At 39.8% G+C, this 21,016-nt stretch overlaps 1 protein-coding gene across 2 annotated transcripts in view; it reads right to left on the reverse strand.

Moving 5' to 3' along the window:
- The window catches only part of kcnn1a (potassium intermediate/small conductance calcium-activated channel, subfamily N, member 1a), a 112,982-nt gene extending 92,214 nt beyond the window's left edge, over positions 1 to 20,768 (reverse strand). For both annotated transcript variants that reach the window (XM_025009397.2, XM_025009395.2), the window contains exon 1: positions 19,305 to 20,768. In XM_025009397.2, the coding sequence (XP_024865165.1) occupies positions 19,305 to 20,522 (1,218 nt within the window). In that variant the 5' untranslated portion in view covers positions 20,523 to 20,768. The remainder of the gene's footprint in view (positions 1 to 19,304) is intronic.
- Positions 20,769 to 21,016: the final 248 nt, after the last annotated feature.

Genomic DNA, 21,016 nt, shown 5'->3' on the forward strand with positions numbered 1-21,016 from the left:
ATTCCAGCTTTCAAAAACATAATGGAGCTTTAGGCCTGATCCTCAGTCAGTTTCACTCCAATCAACACCTGCACTCATGTGACCAGAGTGGCCCCTCAGTGAGTCAGACAAACAAGGATTCTAACGAGCCTCCTTTGTTAGGAGAGTGAAAACAATTTGCAAGCAATCCAGCTTACATCACATCTCAGCTTTAAAAGCTCAACTCCACACTCTATTTCTGAATTGAGAAAGCTCCTCGGATGAGAAGCGAAACATCTTCAGCTACAGAATAGAAGTCCAGTTGTTTTTGTTTTTTAACTTTTTTTAAAATTTACCATGGCCTGAATGACTGAAAATCTACACCAGCATATTCTACAGTGTAATACACACCTACATAGAGTCTTGATTAGAAGCTGAATAAGATCTTTTTCTTTCCAGCAAAACATTCTTGTTTTTATAAACATAACAAATTTACCCACAAACAGCTAAAGGCTGTCTAGATGCAGATCAGTTAGGACTTTTTGTTCTTCACTGAATGCTTATCAATGGCCAGATGAGGCTGTAATTAGATTCTACTTGTATCATGTGTTGTAAAGTAAGGACTATAATGGCTCAAGGAACAAGCTGTCAAACTCTGACTACAAAGGGCTACCAAGACTTCAGGAATTGCAAGCACCATAAGATACAAAGCAAACACTGCAAAAATTTACAATGACAAGACAAGCTTTTTACACCTAAATTCTCCAGGGCAGGCAGTGACTGAAGCTTCAGCAGCAAGTGTGAGCAAAGTATGATGAAATTACACATCTGAAAGGCTTAATGAATAACTGACATTAGAGACGTAGCATTCCTTGAAGGAATCCATACCACCTACTGCTTTTCATTCCAGAGGTTTAGACTAAGATCATCTTAAGTTAAGGAATGAGGGAGGCAAGATTTTAGCCAAATCTTGAAAAAAATATGCAACATTGTGAGACATCACACTCAGAGGATGTGTTCTGAATGACTCGCAGCTACTACCACATCAAATTTTAGCTCAATATGTGTAAAATTGAGTGATGGCCATTTTTGTGCAAGTAAATGTTGATTAGCTATGGTGGCTATCTTGATTTGGACTCCAACAGTTAAAAAGTTGTAGAACTAGATCTAATGTCTACTTTCTAGGAGTTTCATTAAAATCTGTTCAGGGGTTCTGGAGATATTTTGCTAACAGACAAACAGAGTTCACTCCAACATTTAATGCTAAAGTTTTAGGCAAAGATCTCACACAATGAGAAACACTTGGAGTATGTGTTGGAAATAACTCTCAGCTTAGACCACATCACATTTTACCACAATATCTGTAAGACTGGCTGAGTTTGAACCTTTTTGTGTTTTTTAATTTCACTTTCAGCGATCTTATATTAGGTTGACTCCAAAAGTTCATCACTTGTAGAGGTCTATTCAGTGATTACATACTGCAGGTTTCATTAAAATCCATTGAGTAGTTCAGCAGATATTTTGGTAATACAAACACACAGACATTCATGAACAAAAACATTATCATCTGCCTTCGCCTTTTGGCAGAGAGTGATAAACAACTGAAATGAGCCAATGAACTGCTTCCTGAGAATATTTACAGCAATATACATACATCTGCACACTCACACATGAAACCATTACAGTAAAATTGAATGGAATCAGTGCTGGAATGAATGACAAATTTCTAATTGCAGCTACATCACTCATTTTCTCCTAGTCTTTGTGTTGTGATCATGCCCTAATGCAGCAGTGCCCGCAGATCAATAACATAATTAGCCATAAAGCATATGCTTTGCACTCATACGTTATATGCCTGGCATTTCTTGGCATAGGTACTTAAAGGAATTACCGTGTAAATAAAAAGCAGCCATTTGTTAAGCTAAAAGCTCCGGTGGGGACTTGACATGCTAAAGTTTTTTTTTTTTTAGTTTGCTGTTAGGTACAAGACACATTACAGCAGAAAAATATCATTAAAGGTCAAAGGATCAAGCTATAAATTGTATAAGCTGCAGACAAAGATAAAGACCAAGCATTCCTTAAAGGAATGCCTTTCATGCCAAAGTTTTATATCAAGATGCCTACCATAGTCAGATCTCATGAGATACGTCAATGCTCAAAATTTGTGTTGAGGATTACTCTCAGCTACAACCACCTAAACTTGACCCTCATTAGCTGTAATTTTGAGGAAGCTTTAGCCATTTTTGTGTTGGCAAACTTCGATTAGCTGCAGCAGCCATCTTGAATTGGGTTGTCAGTCAGTTTTAAATGTACATTCAGTACATTTCTAAGAGTTTCATTGAAATCAGACAAATGATTCGTGAGATATTTTGCTAACAGACGAAGAGCAATGATGCTTATGTTTAAGCAAGTTTTAGGCCAAGATCATGTGAAGTGTGTAAGGCTGACAACATATGTTTTGGATAAGACTGAGCATTAAATTTTAGTTCAATATCTGTAAAATTGGTTGAGTAAAAGCCATTTAAATATTTCCGAAGGTCAGTTGCTTCTGGCAGCCATCTTGAATTAAGTGGACTAAAAGGCTTTCAATTGTAGAAGGAGAAAGAGACAATGGTTACTTTCTGAGAGTTTCAATAAAATCTGTCCAGTGATTTATCGGGAGATTTATCTGTCCAAAGATATGTTGCTAACAAAGAAACAGGGTTAACTCCAACAGGTAATTCAAAGGTTTTAAGCAAAGATGTCATGCAATGCTTGAAGTATGAGATGTCAATAATGTTAAGCTACTACCACACCAAAGTCTAGCTCAATGTCAGTAAATCTGACTAAGTTGTAGCCATTTTTGTGTTTTTTTTTAAGGTGTGTTGGCTGTGGCAGCCATCTCAAATCAAGTTGAGCCCAGAAGTTAATCAGTTTGTATAATCAGTGATTACTTTTTGAAAGTTTTTTTTTTAATTTGTCCAGTGGTTCTTGAGATATTTTAACAGACAAACACATGAACACACACACAGACATGGGCAAAAACATCATCGTCCGCATTCACCTTTCAGCGGTGGGCAATATCTTGTTCTGCACATGATTTCTCAACTATACATAACACTCTCGAGAGAAAGTGCTACACAACACCAGGCTCATCTCTCCATAGCAACACACCGTAACACAAGTCTATTTCAGAATAGCACAGAATAGCACTTGAAGCCATGGGCAAAAAAAAAAAAAAATAGAAAATAGCAATCAGTTATTAAAAGAGCCTCTTGTACTTACTACGTGTGTGTTAGCAGCTGCAGCCTAAGCTGAAACCTTCCACGCTTTGTAAAGCTGTCAGCGTTTATCTGACATCTGCAGCGCCGCCACCCCTCTGTCACATACAGAGGACGGGAGCTCGGTTCTGCCCCTCAGTCTGACATTTAATTGTTCAGAGAGGTGTGTTTACTTTGAAGGTGTTGGCCGCGCTCACACACTCGAATGCAGGAGTCAATGGAAACGGGGAGGCCTAATGAGAGGAAAACAAACGGAGGCCTTCGTAACAGCAGCGGAGAGATGACCGATAGAAAGTTTAAATCAACATAATGTTCCTCCTGGCACGGGAACGCCAGTCAATTAGGCCATGAGCAGATCTGTCTGCATCAATTGTTCTGAGCTCTGGCGTTCAATATTACCTCCGTATTATTACAGAGCCAACACAAACACACATATCTGATGGGATAAATTGCTACTTTAAGGAGAGCCAACAGCCAAATTACCTCAGTGTTTCCCTTAAATCAGACAGCTAAGGAACAAAGAGCTCTGGTAAAATTTACTGAAAATAAATTACCCCAGTTAGAAGAAAAACTGCACACTGCATGAGGGAAAGGGGGTAAAAATAAAGGGTCTGGCATCCCTTGAAGTATTGCATATCACCTGCCGCCTTATATGTCAGAGTTTTAGACTAATGTTGAGAAATGATGTAGTTTTAGCTGATTTGGTCAAAAATCTTGCACAATGAGTAGCACTTAGAATATTCGTTGTGAATGACTCTCAGCTACAACCACACCAAGTTTTAGCTTAATATCTGTAAAGCTGACTGAACTATAAACATTTTTATGATTTTTATGTCAGCTGGCAATATTAACCTTCTGAATTTGGGTTGGCTACAAAAGATAATCAGCTGTAGAGGCACATGTAGTGATTATTCTCTAAACATTTCATTAAAATCTGTCCAGTGCTTCATGAGATATTTTGCTAACAGACAGACAGAGCCGACTCCAACTAGGTATTGGCAAAACTTTAAACACAGTTTTTGCACAATCTGTTCTCACTCAGATTATCTGTTGGGTGTTAGTATCAGCTGACTGAGTTATAACCATTTTTTTGCTAGCTCATTCTGAGTAGTTGTGGCGGCCATCTTGCAGTGGGTCAACTCCAGAAGTTAATTAGTTGTAACTGAACATCCAATTAATACTTTCTGCAAGCGTCACTGAAACCCATTTAGTGGTTCAAGAGACCTGCACACAGACACAAGCAAAAACATGACCATCCACCTTCACCTTTCAGCACTGGGCATTAACAACAAAATTGCAAGAAAACAAATTAAAGGAAGAAGAACATATTTTGTTTTTTGTTGTTGTTTGTTTGTTCCCGTTTGGTTTCTGTGGCACAAAATGACTCATTTTTAAAAGCTTATCCACTTTCCAGCAGCACTAAACAAAGTGCTGCGGCTCTTGACAGTGGCATGTTGATATATAGTGAGCTGACCTTACGTTGATCATATAGGGTGATTATATGCATGTTGGCCTGCAGTTTGGCAGCAGCTGCATAGAAACCTTTAAAATAATAGCTTTATTCTTCTTTCAAGCCATCCATTCTGCACTGACACTCTCTCATGGTCTCCTGAAAAGTGGGCTGGTGCTTGTTCAACACACAAGCTAATGTAGAGCAGCTTACAGGCCCATTGATCCCAACAACAAGAGTGATGCAAGAAGTTTAAGGGAGTTTCTTTAATTTTTCATCTTTTCTTTTATAGAATAATGTCATCTAAGTAGGCCTGAAATTAACATAATAATTGATCGTAATACAACGCTAGTTCAGGTTGTGGACATTGTAGCATGTAGAAGCATCCGTTTTTCATGCCCTATGATCTACTGTCATCTTTCAGTAACTGTTCTCTCTGAAATTTATTCTGACCTTCTGAGTGAATCCTGATTGTTTTGGGACACGAGCATACACTGTGGACGTCTAATCAGTTATTAACAGATTGTCACATGCAAGACTTGTGAAGAAAAACAGGAATCGTTGATAAAATGAGATGAGGTTTTTTTTTACTATGAAACCTGTTGAAATATGAGAAATTATTATTGATCATTTTTTGTGTGCAAATATTCAATATGAGAAAATGTTCAAGTGTTTTAAAGGGATCCACAATTAGCTGAACATATTGGTCTAAATATGTTGCAATTTTCCTATTAACTTTGCTGTTTGTGATACCTGGAAACTCATAATTACTCCAAAAATTGTATATCTTTTGCTATATTTTTCACCTATGGAGGTTGCCATTTTTACACCTGCACAATGCATGCTGGGTTGATGATGCTGTTAGGTCTTACTGGACTGGAACTTACAGCGTAAACACAGGAAGGCTAACATTAGTCGAGTTATTTTGCGTTTGACTGGTGTGAATTTATAACAATGCCACGTTGCATTGCTGTAGGCTGTAATTTCAAAACCAAAAAAAAAAAAAAAAGGGAGGTGAGTCTGCATCGCTTCCCACATGAAAAGAAACGTAGCGCGCAATGGGAAAAAGACGTTGGAAGAACACAACTTCCAAAAGACCCACATTTGTGCTCTCAACACTTCTCTCCAGAGGACTTTGAGTCATTTGTACGAACAAAATTGATGAAAGAGCTAACAGGTGGTTTTTAACCTCGCAAGCTAAAACCAAATGCTATGCCAACAATTTGTATTCATAAAGCGCCTAAACCGGCTAGCGTGCGAAAGATGCTGAGAGAAACATCAGAAACAGGCAACGCTGGAGGCTCTTTTAAATAACAAAGGTACTGCCACTGCCACTGGTACCGAATGTAAAATCACGGACCCGACACAGGACCCTAAACAGGTGTTACCGGATTGAAGACGGGACCGATCAGATCCTAAGCAAGTGCTATTCGACCTGACACTGGACAGAGAGAACTACTTACCTGATCACACAGTCCTACCAGCGGTACATGTCATTCATCGTTTCATTTGTTGTTATTATTATTATTAGTAGTAGTAGTAGTAGTAGTATTATTATACCTCTATATTACCCCTTGTGATTTCCACATTGCCATCAAGTTGCAGTTTGGTTCAAATTGAAAAGGTTTGATGTTACTCATTACTGTATTGGTTGGATGGAACTAACACTACAGGATCTAGTCTACGTCATTTACCCAGAATGCATTGCAGCATAAACAAAGTTAAAGTACCACTGATTGTCACACACCTGAGTGTGCGAAATTTGTTCTCCACATTTGACCTATCCCCTGAGGGGGGAATAATTTGGTGATCTAACCCCCCAATTCCAACCCTTAATGCTGAGTGTCAAGCAGGGTGGCAGTGGGTCCCATTTTTACAGTCTTTGGTATGACCCGGCCAGGGATTGAACCCACAACCTCCCAGTTTCAGGGCAGACACTCTACCACTAGGCAACATGGTGACATCTGAGTGACAATATTTTATTTAAATTTATAAAAATTTAACTGCTTACAGTATTTTTACTGTATTGTTTTTACATCTAAAATAAATATTTCTCTAATAAAGTCTACTGTTACAACTAATCTTAGATCCCTTTAATAAACTTTTTCTCTTTTGTCTTACAGGTAAACTGTTCTTAGTTATGGTTGAAAGAATCTTTGGACAGGGTGAGATAAAGCCTTTCTGCTCAACTCCAAGGTCTGAATGTCCCAGTTCTTATCAAACAAAGTCTGATAACAAGAAGAAAGCCTTGGTGGGTCATTGCAATTCAGTTTATTTGCTTTTCATTTTTGCAGTCAGTTAATTGTAGTTTCTCGTTTGAAGACCTTTTCCCCCACATTTTGTCTTTGTTTAAGTTTGTAATATGAGAAAACATTTTCTTCACTGTCTTTTTAAGTGCAGCAGACAAAAGACAAAGAAAGAGAAAACCATAAAGAGAAACTTAAGTTGAGAAATAACTTTTTGTACCAGTTTGCCTGACTCCTGTCTCCTGCTGCATCAGCTGCCTACCCACCGACCCTCTTCAAACATCACCACTCCTCAGGTGGCTTTAGACAGAACGCTGACCTCTGACCCTTAAAGGGCTCTGGGCCTTAACCCGCCTCCTTGTCATGGTCCTGTTGAGGCCTGAACAGCCTCCAAGTTCTTCAAAGACAAAGTGTTGACTGGCCCTTCACAGCTTCTGATCCAGTGAGGAACCTGTAACTCTGTGTGATGAGAGAGATAATAGAAGAAGCCATTTTGGGTCTGGCTATTTCATTTTAACTGATGCAATGTGATAAATATCATTACTTCTAATCTGATTTTTCATTAAAACTAAGCTGACAACCTGGCAGAAATAATAACATTTTCTGACCAAATTCCAAAGTGAACTATTTACCAAAATAGTTTAAAGTATTCCAAATTCTTTGCGCAGATAGGAAACTGAAAACATCAATCCTGAAATCTAACCATTCAGTTCAAAGAATTATTTTGGTTTATATTAAATAATAATCATTGTTTCCCCTTAGATTATTAAAGTATTACTTGTTGCTGTGTTTTATCTTAATTAATCCTCATTCAAAGTAGTTAACAGTCATTCCTCAAAAATATTCTTTAAACTCTTACTTTTAGTCTTGCTTTTTGTTATGTTTATTGTTGATTCTAGTTTCTTTTTCTTTTTGCAATAAACCTTAAAGACAAAATTCAGTTTCCTCATTATTCAGAGTAAATATTATGATAAAGAGTTCCCTGTTACTTAAAAATTCAGCTTCAGTTGTTGAGATCTGTTAATAATAAAGGTGAATAGATTAAACAATCTAATGATTGAGTTCCTATAAGGTATAATCAATCTGTTTGGTCACTCTGACCTGGTGCCCCTGCTTTAAGGAGAGCTTAATATGTGGTAGGTTGAAGAAAACTTATCACCCTTGCTTATCCTTATCTATCTGCTACAGATACAGTAGATGTAAATAAAAAGAGAATGCAATGACTTCCAAATGTCATAAACCCATATTTGATTCACAATGGAACATAGTAAACAAATCAAATGCTGAAACTAGAAAATTGTAGCATATTTGGAAAATAAATAAAGAGGGAATTTGAATTTGAGGGCAGCAACATATCTTAGAAATTACTAAAAAGGGGCAACAAAAGGCTGTAAAGTAAATGGTGAAAATAAGAAACAATAGGAGGAGCATTTTGCAACTAATTAGGTTAATCGGCAATAGGTCAGTAAGAGGACTGGGAGCATTTTAGAGAGATTGAATCTCTCAGAAGTAAAGATGGGCAGAGGTTTACCAGGCTGCAAAAAAATAAGTCTAAAAAAAGAGCTGACTCAACATTCACACGTTGTTGAATGTTGTCTTTTTCTAGGAAAATACATACACACATATACATATATATATATATATATATATATATATATATATATATATATATATATATATATATGTGTATATGTATATATACACATATACACACGCTGCTCAAAAGAAATAGAGGGAACGCTCAAATAACACATCCTAGATCTGAATGAATGAAATATTCTCATTGAATACTTTGTTCTGTACAAAGTTGAATGTGCTGACAACAAAATCATCAATGGAACTCAAATTTATTAACCAATGGAAGCCTGAATTTGGAGTCACGCACAAAATTAAAATGGAAAAACACACTACAGGCTGATCCAACTTTTATGTTATGTAACACACGTCAAAATGAGGCTCAGTATTGTGTGTGGCCTCCACATGCCTGTATGACCTCCCTACAATGCCTGGGCATGCTCCTGATGAGGTGGCGGATGGTCTCCTGTGTCATCTCCTCCCAGACCTGGACTAAAGCATCCATCAACTCCTGGACAGTCTGTGGTGCAACATGTTGTCGATGGATGGAGCGAGACATGATGTCCCTGATGTGCTCAATCGGATTCAGATCTGTGAAACGAGCGGGCCAGTCCATAGCTTCAATGCCTTCATCTTGCAGGAACTGCTGACACACTTCAGCCACATGAGGTCTAGCATTGTCCTGCATGAGGAGGAACCCAGGGCCAACTCCACCTGCATATGGTCTCACAAGGGGTCTGAGGATCTCATCTCGGTATCTAATGGCAGTCATGATACCTCCGGTGAGCACATGGAGGGCTGTTCGGCCCTCCAAAGAAATGCCACCCCACACCATTACTGACCCACTGCCAAACCAGTCATGCTGAAGGATGTTGCAGGCAGCAAATCGCTCTCCACGGCGTCTCCAGACTCTGTCAGGTATGTCACATGTGCTCAGTGTGAATCTACTTTCATCTGTGAAGAGCACAGGGCACCAGTTGGGAATTTGCCAATCCTGGTGTTCTCTGGCAAATGCCAAGCATCCATGTTGGGCTGTGAGCACAACCCCAATCTGTGGATGTCGGGCCCTCATACCATCCTCATGGAGTCGGTTTCTAACCGTTTGTGCAGATACATGCACATTTGTAGCCTGCTGGAGGTCATTTTGCAGGGCTCTGGCAGTGCTCCTCCTGTTCCTCCTTGCACAAAGGCAGAGGTAGCGGTCCTACTGCTGGGTTGTTGCCCTCCTACGGCCTCCTCCACATCTCCTGGTGTACTGGCCTGTCTCCTGGTAGTGCCTCCAGCCTCTGGACACTACGCTGACAGACACAGCAAACCTTCTTGTCACAGCTCGCATTGATGTGCCATCCTGGATGAGCTGCACTACCTGAGCCACTTGTGTGGTTTGTAGAGTCCGTCTTATGCTACCACGAGTATGAAAGCACCACCAACATTCAAAAGTGACCAAAACATCAGTCAGAAAGCATAGGTACTGAGAAGTGGTCTGTGGTCCCCAGAACCACTCCTTTATTGAGTGTGTCTTGCTAATTGCCAATAATTTCCACCTGTTGTCTATTCCATTTGTACAACAGCATGTGGAACTGATTGCCAATCAGTGTTGCTTCCGAAGTGGACAGTTTGCTTTCACAAAAGTTTGATTTACTTGGATATATATATATATATATATATATATATATATATATATATATATATATCAGTTCTGCTTGTCCTGATATGGAGATTTCTCTAGGTTCAGGTTTTCACAAAAATGGGACCTTTGATCACAAGCATTATTATCATGGTCATATTATCATGTGAATTTATTGCCTTCACATTTAAACTTTTACCTGCAGTCAAGTTCTGATGATTTCTGGTTCTGGATGTCACAAATTCCTGCTGAACAAAATTTCAGATCAGTTCTTTACACTAGAATAAATCCAGTGCTTATGACCTGACATGTCTCTGAGGTGGATATCCCCCTCCCCCACCAATAGCAGTAAGTGGAGGGCATTTGAGTACTTACACGGCCCACCACAATAGATGAAGCGATGTTTTCAGGGTGGCTACAATATCTTACTAACTGCCATCTATTCAGAGGCTATGGCGATTAGGTTTCAGGGTGTTCTGTGGGATACTGTAATGGTATACACTGGATCAGGCTTGTATGCTCACAAGTGCTTTGTTTAATGAATTTGAAAGGGCTGATAGAGGTGTCTGATTAAGAGCAAGTCAAAAAGATGTAATCGTGATCTCCCAAATATCTATCCATCATTAGATAAGCATGTCTTGCTGGATCATAGTACGTGAGATAGTTGAACATGAGTGAATAAAAAAGTATAATTAAAGGACTAGCATTCCTTGAAGGAATGACTAAGATCATATCATGTTGAGAAATGACAAAGTTGTAGATGTTTTGCCAAACCTTGAAAATAACCTCACGCAATATTGGTAGATGTCACGCTGAAAGTATGTGTTATAAATGACTCACAGCTACTAGCACATTAAATTTCAGCTCATTATCTGTAAAACTGACTGAATTATAGCAATTATTGTTGGCCATTGTCAATAGACTTCTGCAGCCATTTTGAATTTGATTAACTCCCAATATTAATCAGTTGTAGATGTATTTACAATATTTTCTTCCTAAAAGTTTCATTTAAATCTATCTAGTGGTTTATAAGTTATTTTGCTAACAGCCAAACAGGGTTGACTACAACATTTAATGGCATAGTTTTAGGCAAAGATCTTGCACAATCAGTAACACATTCAGTATATTTTGTAAATGACTCTCACCTATTACCAAACTAAATTTTAGCTCAATATCTGTGAAATCATCTGAATTATAGTTGTTTTGTGTTTTCTAAGATTGCTTGGCTGAGAGAGCCATCTTAAATTGGGCTGACTCCAAAACTTAACCAGTTGTAGATGTACTAAAGTAGTGACTACTTTCTGAAAGTTTCATGAAAATACATGTTCGTGGTTCATAAAATCTTTTGCTAACAGACAAACAGGGCTGACTTCAATTGTTAATAAGATAGTTTTAAACAAAGATCTTGCACAAACTGTTAGTGCTCAAAATATGTATTGAGGATCAAACTGAGTTATTACCACGCCAAAATTTAGGTGAAGGTCTGTAAAATTGAAAGGTCTGTAAAATTGACAGGGTTATTGCCATTTTGGTGTTTTTAAGGTCAGTTGGCTGTGGCAGTCATCTTGAATTAGGTTGACTCCAAAAGTTGTAGATGTACATCCAATGATCACTTTCAGCAAGTTTTAAATAAAATATGTTCTGTGATTCATAAAATATTTTGCTAATGGTACAGCCAATCAAACACAAACACACTCACAGACACAGAGAAATCAGTTAACACCTTTGAAAATAAACTAATATGAATTGAGCTGAAAATATGTCATTTTATTTAGTGGTATACGAAAATACAAATACCTAAGTCATTTCATGTCATATATCTATCTATCCATTCATCCATCCATCCATCTTCCACCTACCACCTATTCATGGTCAGGTCACTAAGCCAACAGGTTCATGAGAGAAACCCAGACCTCCCTCTCCCCAGTGACACTCACCAGCTCCTCCTGGGGGATCCCAAGGCATTCCCAGGCCAGAGAGGAGATATAATATCTCCAGGGAGGTCTGGGCTTGCCCCCAGGTCTCTTTCCAGGGGGACATGCCCGAAAGACCTCCAAAGGGAGGCACCCAGGATGCATCCTAATCAGATGCCTGAACCACCTCAACTGGCTCCTTTCAATCCGAAGAAGCAGCAGCTCTATTGTGAGCATAGATGGTTACATAGAGAGGGTGCTGAGAGTGTCCTGAACGTATCAGTCCCCCAGGAGTTGAGTAAACTTTTGGGCTATCTATGTTCAACACACATACATTCACATATCATAAAACAGACATTATTCGGTTTGAAAACAGTGACAAACTAAACAAATTGTGTTTTTGGTTTAATATTAGCTATTTTACACTGGTATGTCATTTTTTATAAACCTAAACAACAATAAAAAAAAAAAAAAACTGGCACACGTTTGGCTAGCCATTAGTCTAGCATGGATAAGAATTTTTGCTTCTACAGCTATACTCTGTGCTCTGTGACTGACAGGCCTTTAATTTAAACTGCAATGAGACAGTGACAAGATAAATTTCTGCTTTTTGCCAAATGATCATGTCTTTGTTCATGTGATGCTCCAACATCGAGCTGAGTTCAGAACAGTGATGTCAAGGTGTTTCCATGAAGCACCTTCTGCTGCTGTGTCAGCTGAGCCTCTGAAAACAGCTGCAGCATGTTAAACGGAGTCTGATTATCTTATGCTACACCCTCATCACTGTCCCCTGGTTTTTTCCCCTTCCTGTTCTGTGATAGAAAACTTCACCTTGACTGAACTGGGAGGTGTGGTGTGTGCCCACCAGGTGCCATGGGTTAAAATAAAAAGATAGGTCATAGGAATTATTTTCAGTTTTTGCACAGTTTTGCAATTTGTACCCTCAGATTAGTTAATCTGATTAAGTAGATCTGATTTCAGACTAATTTGCTAACAGATTTCATTGTGTTTATGAACCAGCAATAGATCTTTTTGAAAAGTATTGTTGAAAAGTTGGACATATTTGGACTTCCAAGATCACTAAAGCTATTTATCCATTGTCCCATCTCAGCACCACTGCCTTTGCCCTAACTCAACTCTACCTGACTCTATTTGGTTCTATACAGTCATGGTGATTTTCCATATAACTAAGTGCCTCAATGTGGGTGGGTCTTCGTAGCACAGCCACCTGAAACTTACCACCAACAGGTAAATAAGCTAAATAAAGTCATAAACAATCACCATTCTCTGCCACAGTTTCCAAAAATGCTGTAACCAATCAATGACTTGCAGTCTGCTGATGTCAAATCTTCAGATCTCAGCTTGCTTGGAACCTCAGCTAAATAGGTTTCAAGAAGCGAGATGAAAAGTGGGTGGGACTAACCAATGGAACCCACAGTGGGACAACCCGAGTAGGGCAGAGTGACGCCCGTGAGAAAAGGGTCATAACTTATAAATTTAATGTTTTGTATTCATTAAAAGACTGCATATCGCCCTCCACTTTTCGTGCCAGAGTTCCCATGTTGTTTAAGGAGGTTATGTTTTTGGTACTGTTGGTTGGTTGGTTTGTCTGTTAGCAAGATTACCTAAAAACTAATGAACAATCTTTTATAAAATTTTCAGGAAATGTTGGGGTTATCACAAAAACCAAGTGATTAAATTTCGGATCCTACAATTTTTAAGCCTTCTGAAGTCCTCAGAAGAGAGGTAAATAGAGGTCGAGAAGCCCTTGTAATTTCTGATCAACTCGACCTGACGGCCACAGGTGGGGTAATGACAATATGGCTTGGCGGAGGTTTGTGCTCTCCAAGTGCTTCTAGTTGGTTTTTAAGATTGGTTGGCTGTGGCAGCCATTTTAAAATGGATTAGCTCCAAAGGATAATTAGTTGTAGATGTATGTCTGATGATCATTTCTTCAAGGTTGTCCAGTGATGCAGCAGATATTTTGCAAACAGACAGACTGAGTTGACTCAAACTATTTAATGGCAAAATTTAAAAAAAAAATGTTGCACAATCTGTTAGAGCTCAAAATATGTGTTGAGGATCAGTCTCAGCTACTACCACATCAGATTTTAGCTCAATTTTTGTAAAATTGACAGAGTCAAAGTCCTTTTTGTGTTCTTAAGGTCAGATTACTGTGGCTGACATCTCAGCTGCATTCAGCGATGTGTTTTTTTTTTTAAATAAAATTTGTTCAGCGGTTCTTGAGTTATTTTGTTAACAGAAAGGCATACAAGCATACAAAGACATGGGCAAAACCTTATCTTTCAACTTTGCCTTTGATGGTGGGTGATAACAAGTCACCAGACCTATAAAATGACAAACAACAACCTCCTTTCACCTGCAAAAAAGTAGACAATAAACTACAGCCTGATTTTTTTTCAAAATAAGTCACACTCCAAACTGAACAAGGTTTTTTATTTAACGATTAATAACAACAAGAGGAGATTTAAATGAATGACTCATAAATCATTAATTTATAAATATCTGATATGGTCTAGGTAAAAAAGCAAACAAAAAGAAAACTTAATACTGTTCATGGTATTGATCATTATAACCTCATATAACCCTCTCTTCCTGTTCTGTGTTTATTTTTATTTCCTCATCTAAACTGAAAACAAAACTATTATTTTAGGTTTGTGTGTGTTGCTTACAGTTAAACTGAGGGAACTGTTTGTTAAACCTTGAGAACAGTTTTTTAATCTGAGAGAATGGATTTTGTCAAGATCTTTTTATTTTAATCCATGACACTTGACAGGTTTTGTAGGAAATAAAGGTTAAGAGAAATACATTTTTTGTAAAAAGATAACGGAACTATTGCTATTTGAAGATCAGATTTATAATAATAATCAGTTTTCACACCTGAACATGTGCTCACGTCTGTGTTTCCAGAGAAGTGATCTCTATTTATACTGTGCTTTATAGAGATAACTGCCTTTTAAAAATATTATTCAAATTGCAGAAAATGTCATCAAATATCACTAGCAACCTCTTTAACAACATGAAATTTGACTGAATTCTTCCATGCCTGTTTTCCTTCCTAAACTCAAAACTAGACCTAATGTGTCTGATCTGGAACCTTGAGTAGACAATAAAACAATAAACACTAACCATTTTCACTTGCCTCTAAAGGCGAAGCAATGTTTTTGCTTGTGTCTGTGTAAGTGTGTGTTTGTTTGTCTTTACTGTTGGCTAAATATCTCATGAACCACAGAATGGGTTTTATTAAAATCTTCAGAAAGTAATCACTGCCTGTACAGTAACACCTAATTAACATTTGGAGTCAACCAGACTCGAGATGACCTAGCAAATACAAAAAAATGATTACAACTAAGTTAACTTCACAGATACTGAAATAAAACTGGGTGTGGTGATAGCTGAGCATCATCTTCCACTTATAATCTGAGCACTAACTGGCAGCGGAAATCTGTGTTTAAAGCTTTGCCATTACCTACTGCAATCAACCCTATTTGTCTGTCAGCAAAATATCTCATCAACCATTGAATAGATTTATTTTAACTTTCAGAGAGTGATTAATGTGTGTACATCTACAACTAAAGAAATGCTCATCAATCAATCCTCTTCAAGATGGCCACTACACCTAGCTAACCTTGTAAAACACAAAAATACCTATAACTCAGTTTTGCAGATATTCAGCTAGTACTTTGTGCGGTAGTAGCTGAGCATTGCCCCTAACACATAATTTAAGAGTAACATATTGTGCGACATATCACCTTCAAATTCAAGACTTGACCCTTTCCATCTGTTAGCAAAAAAATCTTATGAACCACTGGACAGATTTTAAGGAAACTCTCATAAAGTAATTATAAGCTTTACGTCTAGAACTGATTAACTTTTGAAGTTAGTGCAAATCAAAATAGCTGCCTCAGCTAACACAAAAATGGCTGTAACACAGTCAGTTTTACATATATTAAGCAAAAATTTGATGTGGTAGTAGCTGAGAGTCATTTACAACCATTCAGCATATCTCATGACTTTGCACACATTGGTGTCTTCAAGGTTTGAGTAAAATGGTCAGTCCTGGCATATAACTGCCTACAGAAGCATTTGTAATCACCTAATTCTAACTTGTGAATCACTCCTAACTAAAGACTTGTTGTGTACACATGCATTGTGTTTATTCAGAGCAAACTCTGCAGTTTCTCGTTGTAGCTTTGACCCAAAATAACATAGTTTCAGAAGTTTTTGTGTTTGATTTACAAATGAAAAGTCTGTGAGAAAATTATACTAATAACACAAGGATCACAATAAAATGATCAGTTACCCTGTTAGACACCTAATTCAATTCACTTCCAGCCACAGGGAGTGATCTTTCACTGAAATCCACAGAAGGTTTTACATTTAACACAGTTGAAGGAAAACTACTTGGGGAAAAAATAAAATACAGAAAGTGCAGCTTTCTACAGACATCACTGTCACAAGTCATCAAACAGCAAAGTACTGCCTTAAATAAAAAAAATAAAAGTTGAAGTAAATAAAGGTCACTGCCTTTATTAGAGGTAATAAGTCACAAATAAATATCCAACAATCTAATCATTTTTTATGTTCACTTTAATAATTTGTTGGATGAAAGTATATGCTTTATTATCTTAAAGTGGGATATTTATGTTATTAATTTGACATAAAAAGGCTGCATAGTTCAATATTTACATTTTATCAAAAGAAAAGATTTGTCCTTTCTTCATCAGAGTTTGGTATTTTCCTTTGTCCTAACATGTAAACATACCAATAGATGTCGACAATTTGTTGTAGACCTTTAACTTTATATTGTAACAAATTCTAATTTTATATGTAGTGTTTATACAACACTTAATGATATGTGTTATCTTTAGCTGAGAGTCATTCACAACCATTGCTTCAAGTAGGTTCTGCGGCTCAGGACAAATTTGATTTAGTGGGAGAAGGAGCAGAAGTGGCTCCTTTGGCTGTAAAGACTGCACACCCCCAGCATATATGCAAATAAAGACAGAGCACCAGAGTGTGTGTCTTTGTGCACTGTAAAAAATCCTTTGCTTACTCAGTGTAGCTCAGTTTAGCTGCCTTGTTACTTTAACTGAGTTAAGTTAGGACAACTTCAAGTGTCAGGTTCTAAACATTTAAGCAGATCATTAAAAAGACAACTTTAAGTAAGTTGCATCTTAGTTTTCTCTCAGCTAGTTTTAACTCATTCAGCTTATGTCAGTGAATAACATTACCTATGTTTATCAGAGACCTCAGATGGCAAAAACATCCTTGTTGTTAGTTTATTGCATGAAGTGGTTCCTGTTGAAAGCAAGTAATTTCTCACTAAAATCAGCAAACAGTTGTCTCATGTTTAACACTAGCCAGTATATCTTAGAAAAAGCTGTTACTTTTCCACCACATCCGGTAGTCCTCTGTGTGTTAAAATAATTATGGTCTGTGGGTAAAAACTAAAAACAAAAGAAAAGAAAATATGGCTTAATTCACCAACACTCTACCAAGTTTTTGTTATAACCATAAAATCCAAAAACATGGGCTGTGAATAAGTCATTTAAAATAAAAGTTTTATTTGCTCACAATCTAGCATTAACAAAGCCCATCCTGGTTGGAGGTGGGTCTTTCACTGATAATAGTTCTGGAGGCTTATTCCATCTCATTGAAGATGAGGTGAAGGCTGGGGATGGATAAGAGTCTGCGAGTCAGCAACAGGTCAGGTGTGGTGAACAAAGCATCAAGGATTACACCAATGCTCATCCAGGACAGAGAGGGGATAGCTGTACATCCATTCCCCCATCTATCACTCTCCTTAGGGAGCCTCATCAGGCTCTAGTCTGGGCTTGGCTACCCAATAAATGCACTTTGTGCCTGACTGCCTTCATTCTAAAGAGCAATGTCCTAGGGTCCTGCTCTGAGGGCTGGACAAGGATTTGACAACAAGCTGCACTTGGAGGTTTGATGGGATGAACAGCAACCTGCAGACTCAAAGTCAGGAGGCAAACCTCAGAACTCCACCTCTAGTGTGGTGTGATGGTTTTGCCTTTTGCCTAAAAATAATATCTACACGATCAACCATGAGTACTAACACTATACTAAATGCACATAAACTGTAAGGTAATGCATGGCAAAACGTTTTCCATCATGCCAGTTCATTGACATCATCACTGAACAAGCCCTATATAAATTAAGAAAAGTCAGTCCAACTCATTTTTTCAGGTTTGTCCAAATGTATATGAAGTTCGCTCAAAATTCTCTGCTGTCAACACGTTTAAAATTATATTTTTAAACATTTTTTTAAATATACCATTTGTGATGTACATACAATTAGAACAACTTTAAAATTATTTATATTAGTTTGTTTCCCTATTTGAAAATGAAGTTCTTCTAATCCTTTTCAGTTGCATGGAGGAGTGAGTCCAGCTGAAACTGATTGTTGTTTTTTAAAGTGTGACTGTTCTTTTAAGTTACTACATATGTTTTTCTATAGGTTGACTGTTCTGTGTAGACAAAACATAGGGTCTGTTTTGGTTAAAGAATTTACAGATTGACCTAAGAAAAGTCTGAAGAAAATGTTTGAAGGATCCTTAGAAACTACTGAATGTGAGGCTGTTTGGAAGGAAATATACAGAGTTAATGGGTGGATAAAGTCCTCTGCACAGTAAATTACTGAATGTTTATGTCTCCTATATGCAGCATGAGTAAAGTAAGTTTAGGTCTAAAGGGAGCCTATATATTACTAACCACTTGTGCTATTTGTCTGGAAGCTAAAACATGACAATCCGTCGCTCTGGTTCCCCTCTGCTCAGAGGAAACAACAAACACTTTGTAATTCGGATTCCAGGGAGCATCATCATCAGTTGTCAGCAGGTTTCCCAAAACAAGCCTGCAACACGGAACAGGTGTGTGTGCGCGCGAATGCTCGCAACTGCGCTTTTGCTCGTTCATGCACATGCTTGTGTAACTCAGTGAAACAAATACCACACAAGCAGCAGGCCTACAACACACTGGCTTACAGTTACATCAGTGCGCTTTTTTTACACACACAAACATACACATCGTCCAGGCCTTCACACTCACACACAACCCGCACGCGCACACCGTGCACTAAAAAGCCCAAACGAGCTGTGCTCTATCAAAATCATATGACAGGCGTGGTCACTGAGTAAAAATACAGTTTTCTTCAATAAATATATCTTTATTTTATTGTTTCTGTGGGATAATCAGCGCCCGAAGGCAAGAGGAAATGTAAAAATGTACCTTATGGAGGTTGATGCGTATCCTCTCCTCTCCTTTATGCGGGCTCTCGGGCCACAGGTGATAGCTGGAGCCGTAGTTGGGGCTGTCTTTGCTGCTGCGGCTGCCAGTCGCAGACCAGTTCCCCGTGTGCGCGTGCGGTGCTGCCGGAGGGGTTACGCGGCCGTGCGGCTGCGCTCGGTCGGTGGGTCCGCTGATTTTCCCGCACTTATTGCAGTCTTGTTCACAGTGCTGCTGCTGCAGACGCTGGGGGCAGACCCCCGGCGGCGCGCCTTGCCGCGGCTGCTTTAGCAGAGGAGCCCGCTGGGTCCTACATGGCTCTCCGGAGCCGCTGGCGCAGTAGTTGACAGGCAGGCTGCTCCCCACCAGTAGCTGCTGCTGCGCTCGCAGCTGCGGGATCTGTTGCTGCTGCGGGTCCTGAGTCTGGGACTCGAACGCTCTCTGATCCTCGGTGGAGTTACATGCATTTAAAGAGCGCCCTTTCTGTGAGTTTCCACGGCTTCCTTCAGGGGAGGGGTCCCTCTGTTGGAGTCTTAGATGACAGTGCTGCTGCTGCTGCTGCTGCTGCTGCTGCAACAGCTGCCTGTGGTCTCGGTGCCCTCCCGCTCCTCCTCCCCCCCTGCAGCGTTCCACAATGCTCGCCTGTTGGTAATTATTGGCGCTCCTTCTGAGGCGATCTCCCCTGTCAGATCCGCGGGAGGAGAAGGCTGGTGGCGGCGGTATAGGTGGAGGAAAAGGTGGGGAGGGTTGCGGTGGGAGAGGGTCGGCAGAGAGGGGCTGGTTTTGGGAGAAGCTCGCGTCTTGCTCCGAAAAGCTGCAGTGGCAGCTCGGAAAAACAGGCTCCCCCTCGGACTGCGGCGGCTGCTGCTGCTGCTGGGAGCCGGCTGGGGCCCACGGATCCTGCTGCTGCTGCAGGTGTGCCGGCTGCCCGGCACTCGCTTCGCCCCCTCGGTGTGAAGGTCGCCGGCTGGTGTCGTAGCTCGCCAGCGGGAGGGGGTCTCCGCTGTGAACGGGTCTCCGGGAGGGCTGGCTCAGACACGGCAGCTCCTGGAGGCTCTGGCGCTGAGCGGCGGTGGTCGAAGTGCGGACTCTGTGGTGAGATGAGGGCGGGGGCGGCAGGCTAAAAACGGGAGCGACTCGGTCTCGGCTCGATTCGTGGGTTCCTGGCTTTCCGTCGAGGATGTGGTGCTGATGGACAGCTCCCGCGCACCGATGCCGCATCCCCCCCCTGCTCGCCTAGTCTCACTGTGCTTGCTCCTTTGCCGTGCAGAGCACCGACACCCATTCATTGCGCTCAGTCCCAGCAGAGTAGGACCGACTTGTACCATTGGTAGGTTGGACCGGGACCTGCCTTAAAACGTCACCATCCAGCCTTCGCCTCAGTGTGGGTCCGCTGCCATGCGCACAGGTTGCAGGGATCGATCCCTTCGTCAGACAGCTGCTTCACAACAACATGTGCTGAAACGAATTCAGCTCCTCTCCCAGTGTTGCCATAACCACCCTGCTGCCACGTCACCGTTCTTTTCTGAACTTCCCAAACATGAAGCACAGGCATTTTTATCGTCCTTTTCACGATTACATCGGGAAATTTGAAGGCCTAGCACTGCTTAAATGATTGCACAACGCCCGCCGCCTTTCATTCCAGAGTTTTAGACTAAGATCATCTTATGTTGAGAAATAATTTGTAGCCGTGTTAGTCAAATCATGGAAATATC

This window comes from Kryptolebias marmoratus, linkage group LG20 (genome assembly GCF_001649575.2).
Source record: "Kryptolebias marmoratus isolate JLee-2015 linkage group LG20, ASM164957v2, whole genome shotgun sequence".
Taxonomy (NCBI): domain Eukaryota; kingdom Metazoa; phylum Chordata; class Actinopteri; order Cyprinodontiformes; family Rivulidae; genus Kryptolebias; species Kryptolebias marmoratus.